Here is a 9,061-nt window from a genome sequence, read left to right on the forward strand (position 1 = left end):
ATGGGTTATTTTTGTGAATTATAAATTTGCCATTGAGAAATACTGCGGAATGATTTTTTATTTTTGTCCTTTTGCAGGAGAATTATTTAATGTTTTTTCTGACCTAACCGCTTGATTGGACATGGCTTCAAATTCGAAGTGACAAGTCTTGACTTAATATACATTATTTTGAAATGATAAATCTGTATTGTGAGTTCATCGAAAACACTGTTAGGATGGTAAGTATATGTTGCCTTTTTTTGTGTTCTCCAGTCGTTTTTGCTCTAAGAAAAATATTGTGAATACCGGTTAAGTGTTTCAGACATTTTCTTGACACCGTTAATTCATATTTTGTCATTTCATCATCTTGGAGTTTATGCATTTCCTCCCCCTAAGTGCGTGTGACACATTGAGACACGCTTGTATTTTCACTATGTCATAATGCTCACTTCCACCAACTCAGTGCTGCCCCCTTCATGTGCACTGATGTAGCTGGAATTGTATTTGCCTTTCCCTTTTTTTTTTTTTTTTTTCTTGAAGTGAGCTGTCGCTATCTTCCTGTGCCTGAAAGTTGATGGCTGAGTTCACCGAGCTTGTGACGGGACTAGTCTGGTGAGTGAAGCCGTCGTCTTTTTACACTTGATGTTAGTGACACTCCGGCAGCGCTTTTTGGTCAAACTGCACCTGAACTCACCGGCGTTTTGCCTTTTATGACACCACCACCAAACCACAAATGTTTTCCTCTTATTGTAAGTGGAGATTCTTCCTCGTTCACTCATCATTTGTCATTTGATTTTCTCCTGGCTTACTCAGGTAATGCAAGTTTAAGGCTTTCAAACTTGTTTGACCTGATTGACTGACTTACGGTCTTGTTTGAATTCTTGCAGCAGTTCTCTAGTTCCCGACATATGTCTTCTTTTTGCGCTCAGCATATATATATATATTTATATGAATATGACCTAAAGATGCCTCACTTCTAACTGACTGTGTTTCTAAACAGATTGTGTTTGAAAGAAAATTGTTCAGGGAATTGTCAACAGTGGGCGCGTCCATTAAGCAGGTAAGGACAAGATGCTGTCATGTTTGAGGCTTTTGTTGTGATAGAAGTATTAAATGTTCGCCACACCTGGAGAACAAGCATCCTCAAGCAATCTGACCTCCTTCAATGTTATTTAGTATGTTGAATTTGCAGTTTGATGGCTTTCATAGAATTTTGCCGCAAACCCCATGTTAATCCAAGGTTATACCATTCCGATGCGTCCGGGATAAAAATCTAATGTAGTAGTTATCAAATGGACACAGTTGTGAGAATTTCACTTTCTGTGGATATCATATGATTGAATGTGTTTTCATTTTCTTTTCAAATGAAGAGCAAATGGATTGGAACATGAAGTGACTTGTTCATTTGTGTTCCAGTGGCTCCTTTGTGAAACGTTTCATGTCGTTAGATCATTGATACACAATCCAGCCGGAGTACGCGTTGCTTCCTGTTCCAATTAATTTGATTTTAATTTTAATTTGCTAATAGCCACTAGAATGTGTCATAGGTGTGTGATGAACTGCTGATATGCCATTTCTTCTTATTGCTACAATTCCTATACCCGCTGCCGGTTTTTCAAAATGTTAGCTAGAGCATAAATGTTAAAAGTTTGCTACTTCCAACACATATTTTGTTGGTATTTATTTGTTTGAATTTTGTTTGGACAGGCGAATAACAGAATCTCAAAATGAACGGCGACATCAGCACCATCCACGTTGACGGTATCCCCCTGGACATGCTCAGTAAGGTGTGTTCTCATGTTAGATTCAGGATGTACTGCAATGACACCATCATGGCACCCCACTTGCGGATTGACACTCCTTTTCCCCGTTAGCATCTGTATTTGCCATCTAGCTTGTGTTCCTATCGAAAAATAATAGGCTCACTTTCCACTGACATAAAAAGCAAAAGTGCCAACTGCCGGTCTCACTGTATTTAATGATTGTGTGGACTAGTTTTGCTTTGATGGACGACGATGGTGAATGTGTCTGCTGCATGCACCACATGCAGATCTGCTTCATAGTGTAATTCTATAGTATGGCATGCTTTGATTGGCTTCTGCTGTGCCATGAGCCAAGCAGTGCCTGACGCAGTATAAGCCAGGGGCTCTCAAGCCTTTAGGAGTGGGGGACCCCTTTTAGAAAGCAGATTTTCCGAGGACCCCATCAGCACATGTTTGTGGGAACCAAAACCCCCCAAAAAAATCATTTAAACCTGAACTGGAATTTTTGGAAAAATGTGCTGTGTCACTTTTAAGACTCCTTTTAATTTACGTGAGGTTTCACAAGTTTTTGACTTCCTAGCGGGATTGGGCTGTTGGTGCCTGCTGCCTTGAGTCATGAAGGGGGAATGAAGACATGTAGTCACAAGTCCTGCAGAGAGCGGGAAGGTTGGATTAGAACCATATCCAAATAAGTCAAATGAGGCATGAGCTGACATGCCTGTCGGAAACTCACTGGCACAATTTAGCTCGACGATGACACAATTCGTGCGAGTGACCTCAAAGCGAACAGCGCTAGGGATGTGATGGTGACACTGCCACGTTGGAAATTCAGCAGCAGGATGTGATGACATTTGTCCCTTGTCGCAATGTGCATACGCTCCGCTCCGACTTTTTACAGGCCTGTGTTTGTCGACAGCTTTTTTTTTTTTTTTTATTGCAAATAGGGAGTGTTATATTTACCTGCAGTGCATCCGCAAAATGTTCACAGAGCTTCACGTTTTGCTCTTTGGATGCTATTATTTTGAAGTTGAACTGATTTTTACGCAAAAAAACACCCCGAATTGACAACATGCATTTTTTTCACCCCCAAAAAGTCACATTACCATCATAAAATCCTCAAAATACTTGCAGCTCTTGGCTTTTTTTCCCCCCACACAACTGACTATTACAGCATTATTACAAAATAACGCATGCAACAACAAGAAAAACTTTTTTTTTTTTTTGCAAATGCAAGTGAACATAGGGCAGATGTATGCAGATTCCCGTTTGACTATCAGTAGAAGAAGAAAGATAGTGTAACATCATTTGGTTTTACTAATAACAAAGCACTATAAGCGAATAACACTTTGCAAGAGTTATCACAACACTGTTTAGCAATAACTTTACTTCAACTTCCATTTCATTTGCTCTTAATTTGAAAAGAAATATTTGCTGTTCCTTTCAAAAGCCTTTAACTTGATTTGCTGGTACCTCTGCAAAAACCCTGTTCGTAGCTCATGTGCCTTCACGTATCTCCATTTGAGAAGCTATGTTAGGGCTTTTTTAAAACTCGGCCATGTTGAGTGTCCGGTATTGTTGAGTGGGCGTTATTACAGCTTCATGGGTAGACAGGAAAGCGGTAATTGTTGTGGTCGTCTCTCGGCGATCGTAAGCGATTTCCTCCGCATGCCAACGTGTTCAACTTTGGAATACATTCAGTACATGTTTGCCACACCTTTATTTGACATAATATTTGGCATTATTTTGCCCAGGTTTGCCCATCTAAGGCACGTGAGTTGGTTTTTCTGTTGTTGATTTCTTAGATCAACGTGCAAATGATGAACAATGAGGTGGAGTTTAGATAGAGAGGCACACAGTTTGATCTTTATCACGAATTTCCATGGATTTTTACACTCTTCTGTCTATTGATCGCAAACATCTACAGATGGACAGCTTAATGAAAGGACTTACTAAATCCTCAACATTTTTTGGATATTTAGTAACTTTCTTGGACTTGATGGATCCATGGCCAACAACTATAGGTGCATAGATATTTTCTTGGACTTTTCCATTGGTCTGAGTTTTGGTCAATCCATTGCTGCGTCCAGTGAAGAAAAAAAAGTCAGGATTCTCACTTTCATCTCAGAATTCGCACTTACTAGCACAATGTGTTATTTTTGGCACTCTTCAACTTGTGCAAGCTGTCGAGCCTGGAAGGGGGCTCCTCCCACCTGCGATCCCTTCTGAAGGTTTCTCATTTTCCCCAGATGGGGTTTTGTAGTTTTTCCTTTTTCTTCTGGGCACTTTGTTCAGGGTCCAGAAGACTTGGCTTTGAAGATTCACTTTAGAGTCAAAAATCTTCATTTTAAAGTCATTGAATTCTTCTAATTCTTAGAATGCTGACTTTACAGCCCCCAAACTATTCTTGGAATAAAAGCAGAATTCTAAGATAAAAGTGAGAATCCTTCCAACCTTTTGTTTTCTTCCTCACCGGCCCTTATTCTCCATCTTCTGAACATTTCCAACGTCGATGGGCGCAAAAGAAAAATGGACATCTTCCTCCTTCCCTTTACTTTCCCATGCAGGTTGAAAGCTACCTGAAGCCGTTCAATCTGTCCCTTGAGGTCCTGCAGCAGGTTTCTGCCCGTCTGGAGCTCGATTTTAAACGGGGCCTGGAGAGGCATTCGCATCACAAAGCCGCCGTTCAGATGCTTCCCACCTTTGTCACCGCCACGCCGGACGGGACGGGTAACCCGCTGGCGTTCTTAATCGTCCCGGAAGAAAGCGCATCACGGATAGTGCATGTAAAGTTGTCCTCCGCACCCCCTTGCAGAAAAAGGTGACTTCCTGGCGTTGGACCTGGGCGGGACAAATTTCCGAGTGCTCCACGTGCGACTGCTTGAGGAGGAACAGAGGATGGTGAAGATGGATAGTCAGATCTGCGCCATCCCGCAAGAGATGATGCTGGGACCCGGAGAAAAGGTGCACCCCCCCCAAAAAAAAAAAATACATTTGGGGAGTCCAAGATCTGTTTCTTACTTATGCTTTAAAATTCAAGAGTTGTATTGTCATATGCATAGTAAGACTACACAAAGAAATTCTTATTCTCTTCGCTTCCATTCACTCCTCAGACTTCCATTCCACACAATAATAAAGGAGGCAATAAAAAAAAAAGTATCAGGGCAATAATAGCAGTGATAATGAAGCCCTAATAAAGGAATAGACTTGAAAGTGGTTCTGATGTTGCAATGTAATCAAAGTTGTTGTGTGGGCTGTTTGCAGTTGTTCGACCACATTGCCGCCTGTCTGGGGGAATTTCTCAAGTCGCAGAATTTGCAGGACAAAGTTCTCCCTCTGGGCTTCACCTTCTCTTTCCCTTGCCATCAGAAGGAAATTGACAAGGTGTCTCTCTTACGCAATCTCATTCCCTGCCTTTTTTTTTTTTTTGGGGGGGGGGGGGGATGACTAATTTGGGGGGAACCATTTTTGCAAAGAGGTTAGAATTGGGAGGGATAGAAAAATTGTCATTTCTGTAAAGCAGGTTCTTGAATTTGTTTTAGTTAAATCCAGATTAAATCATCACGGTAGGCTGATGAATGGTAAACAGTTTTTTAAAGAGGAAGTCAAGCCAAAGAGTTTGCTCACAAAAATAAAGTGTTAACTCTTTCGGTGCCACGGATGAAAATTCTCGTTTTTTAAAATACTGACTTTGTGTGCCAGTTATGAGAATTCTGGTCAAATACATTTTTTTATTTTGAATTTTGAAGTGCGATTGTTTTTGTGTCAGAGCATCTTGATCCGCTGGACAAAAGGCTTCCAGTGTTCGGGCGTGGAGGGTCAAGATGTGGTGAAGCTCCTGCGAGAGGCCATTCGCCGCCGGGGGGTGAGTTGTCATTGGCCGCCCCCGCCGCAGCTTCTTCTTGAAAATTTTCACCGTTGTCCATCAGGACTACGAGGTGGGCTCCATCGCCATGGTCAACGACACAGTGGGCACCATGATGAGCTGCGGCTACAGGGACCAAAACTGCGAGATCGGCCTGATCATCGGTCGGTGAGCGCAGCGGCGTCCGACCGGCCCGGGCGGCCCGCTAAGCGCTCGTCTGCTCGCGGCAGGTACGGGAACCAACGCCTGCTACATGGAGGAGATGAAGAACGTCAAACGCGTGGAGAGCGACCGAGGACGCATGTGCATCAACACCGAATGGGGCGGCTTCGGCGACAACGGCTCGCTCAAAGACATTCGAACTGACGTCGACGTCCAGGTGGACAAGATGTCCATCAACCCCGGCGTCCACACGTACTTGAGACGACCCACCCGCGAGGCGAGCGTGTGCCTGACACGTTCCAGAGAACATGACGCAATGTGTCTTGCCCAGCTTTGAGAAGATGATCAGCGGTATGTATCTGGGTGAGATCGTGCGCCTCCTGCTGGTGAGGATGACCAGGGATGGGCTGCTCTTCAAGGGCCGGGCGTCCGAAGCGCTGCTGTCGCCGGTTGGATTTGAGACCAAGTTCATATCCGACATAGAAGAGTGAGTCCTTGGTTTATTTTTCTTACGTCAGCACATACAGTGGTTCTACCTCTACTTAGGAAATTAATTGTATTTACATGTCACGTGCCGCTTTTTACATGCAAAGCCTAATCCGTTCCAAAAATAGAGGTGGCACTGTAATTGGAATCATCTCAGTACTGCTCTCTGGTGGATTTTGGCTCTCTCTAGTGGCCACTTGAAAGAGGTGCAAGTAAAAAGTAAAGTAAAAAGTTTCTGTTTAACTAAAAAAAAGTTATTTTAAGGTTCTATTCAGCTGACAACTTTCAAACCATAAGGCGGCACATAAGTAGTTATGGGATCGTGACTTTGTATGAACACTCCCTCCAAATCAGGTGACTTGGACTCTGGTGCCAAAAAAAAGAAAAAGCTTAAGAGGGTTATTCTCAAAACGCTGAGGGAGCAAACAATATTCTGACTATGAACGATCGTCGTAAGACGCTTACGACGTATGATGGCTCTGGTCGACTCAAGTGATATTGCGTGTGTTGACTTGACTTTGTCAAGGGAGCCTCTGGGCCTGGAGAAGGGCAAGAAGATCCTGAGCCAGCTGGGCCTGGCGTGGGAGCCGGTGGACGTGCTCGTGGTGCGCACGGTGTGCGACACGGTGTCGTCGCGCTCGGCTCGCCTGTGCGCCGCCGCCCTGGCCGCCATCGTCAACCGGATCCGCCTCAGCCGCCGCCTGGACCGTCTGGAAACCACCGTGGGAGTGGACGGCTCCGTCTACCGCAAGCACCCCAAGTGAGATGCTGCAAAATGGCGACAAAAAGTCTCTTACTCAATGACAACGTCGTATTTGGCAGCTTCAGCGCTGAGCTCCAGGCCACGGTGCGCCGGCTGGCCCCCGAGTGCAACATCACATACCTGCTGTCGGAGGACGGCAGCGGCAAAGGGGCCGCCATGGTCACGGCCGTGGCGCAGAGGCTGGCCCGCCAGTCCCGACTGCTGGAGGACAGCGACAGCGAGGATGGCGACGGCCAGGAACCGTGAGGGTCCGGAAGCACCCCGACGCGCTTTCCTTTAAGATAGTGCTTCTCAATCGCACCCTAGGAAAGAGAAAACTTTTTGTGTTCCACCCCCTGCCTCGCTCAACGCGCACACCGTAAATAAGATTATTATCTATAAAAGTTGGAGAAATATACCTAAACCTGTATCCTTCTAACATTACAAAAGAAAACAGCGATATAAATCAACTTTCTACAACTGTTCATTATTTTTTGCAGTGTTTATACGGGTTACAGCTTAGTCTAAAAGAGAAAAAACAATAATGAAGTGCATCGAAGTGCTCAAAAGAAAAAAATAAAAGATATTTCTTCCAAAAGATATTTATTCCACAATAGAATAATTTCTCCTCACAGCAATCCATACAGACATGTTTTTTTTTAAGATTTTGCAAAAAAAATAAACTCAAAAATGAAATGAACATTGTGCATCTACAAATCATTTTGCGCCGCTTTTTCCGCATTTGTAACACAAAGTCACCTTTGCCCTTAAAATTCAACGTACAAAAGTGCCAAAATAGCAACATGGCATATGTGTTTTTCCCCCACAATTTTAGTGTAATTTGTAGACTTAAGAAAATATACTAATAGATGCTTCTATTTTTGTGCGCTTTTCCCCATTCCTGTTTGCGTAGCTGTCATGTGCACAGTCATTTTCTTGCTGAAATGTGGAAAAAGCTATGCCAATAATTCCCGGATGCCCCGTCCTCCACTTATTTCAAAGGACTTCATTGTGCCAAATTCAAGGCTCAAAGTCAACTCACATGCATGAATTCTGTTTGCAGCCACTTCATTTGAATGTAGGGAAATATGTATTTCAGTAGGGGAACTGCAGAAGCAGTTTTTCTTGTATGACACATGTTTATTGGTAATGTTCAATATGGCGAAAAAGTATTTGATAAGGAAAGTTCTATTATGTGGTCAAATGAGGAAAGCGACTGCATGTGCATATTTGTAAAACTCACATTGTATTTTGGATTTGTTTTTAACTTGTACAGCCTTGACGGGAGTGTGTAAACTAATATGGAATTTCAGAATTGGTACCTTCGTCAGTGTGTCGAGGTTTTCTGAGGTGACGAGAAGTTTCTCTATGTCCGTTCATACCCGTCGAGTTGTACTTTGCTGCCATCTTGTGGCTTAAATAGGTAATTCAATTGGTGGACTTTGGCTTTAACTACACCAGATGTTTCTCGTTATATAAGGATTATTAACGCCCAGACTTTGTAAACATTTAACGAACATACAAGAAAAAATATCACTTGAAGCAACAACGTTGGGGTCAGAGTAAAACTGCCTTAGTTCCTTTTTGAAATTTGCTCATACAAAGATACATTTGTTTACATGATTTATTTTTTTTATGTGGTATAATTAAACGCTTAGTCTTTTCAATACGAAACCCGCTGGTGTACATTGTTTCATGTCAGCACGACATGCATGAAGCATTTTGTTGACGTCACATGCAAACCGCCATCTATGATCATTACGCGGCCTTGTTGACCTCCTTAGGCTAAAATCAAGGTTCATATTTTTTCAAATGTACTTTGCCTTTATTTTTTGTCATTAGGGTAATTTGTTTTGTGATTTTTTGCAAACTCGTGTATCCAAGTGGAATGTCTTGTGCCGAAACGCTGCCCCCTTGTGGCCTTTTTTGTATCATCGAAACGACAACGAGTTGATTACAAATACAAGTTATACAACCATACATTTTGCGAGAATGGCGATAAATTGCTGTTGTTGATTTTATTCTTGCGATACTAATCTTTTTTTTATCCCGACCGTACTTTTTTTT

General features: G+C 42.9%; 1 protein-coding gene across 2 annotated transcripts; it reads left to right on the plus strand.

Annotated features, from left to right (window-relative positions):
* Nucleotides 1-120: 120 nt before the first annotated feature.
* LOC148408448 (hexokinase-2-like) lies at nt 121-8,668 on the plus strand. 2 transcript variants are annotated; one of them, XM_088440048.1, is made up of 12 exons: nt 121-728; nt 980-1,039; nt 1,687-1,766; nt 4,307-4,469; nt 4,555-4,703; nt 5,004-5,123; nt 5,509-5,604; nt 5,669-5,768; nt 5,835-6,018; nt 6,098-6,253; nt 6,779-7,012; nt 7,075-8,668. In XM_088440048.1, exons 3-12 carry the CDS (start codon nt 1,707-1,709, stop codon nt 7,259-7,261), a joined length of 1,449 nt encoding a protein of 482 aa, XP_088296174.1. In that variant the 5' UTR covers nt 121-728; nt 980-1,039; nt 1,687-1,706; the 3' UTR covers nt 7,262-8,668. The 2 variants fall into 2 exon arrangements, with proteins under 2 accessions (XP_088296174.1, XP_088296173.1); XM_088440047.1 differs by having other exon boundaries at nt 121-591.
* The last annotated feature ends 393 nt before the right edge of the window (nt 8,669-9,061 follow it).

Source organism: Hippichthys cyanospilos, chromosome 18 (genome assembly GCF_059441005.1).
Source record: "Hippichthys cyanospilos isolate Australia breed blue-spotted pipefish chromosome 18, RoL_Hcya_1.0, whole genome shotgun sequence".
Lineage (NCBI taxonomy): Eukaryota > Metazoa > Chordata > Actinopteri > Syngnathiformes > Syngnathidae > Hippichthys > Hippichthys cyanospilos.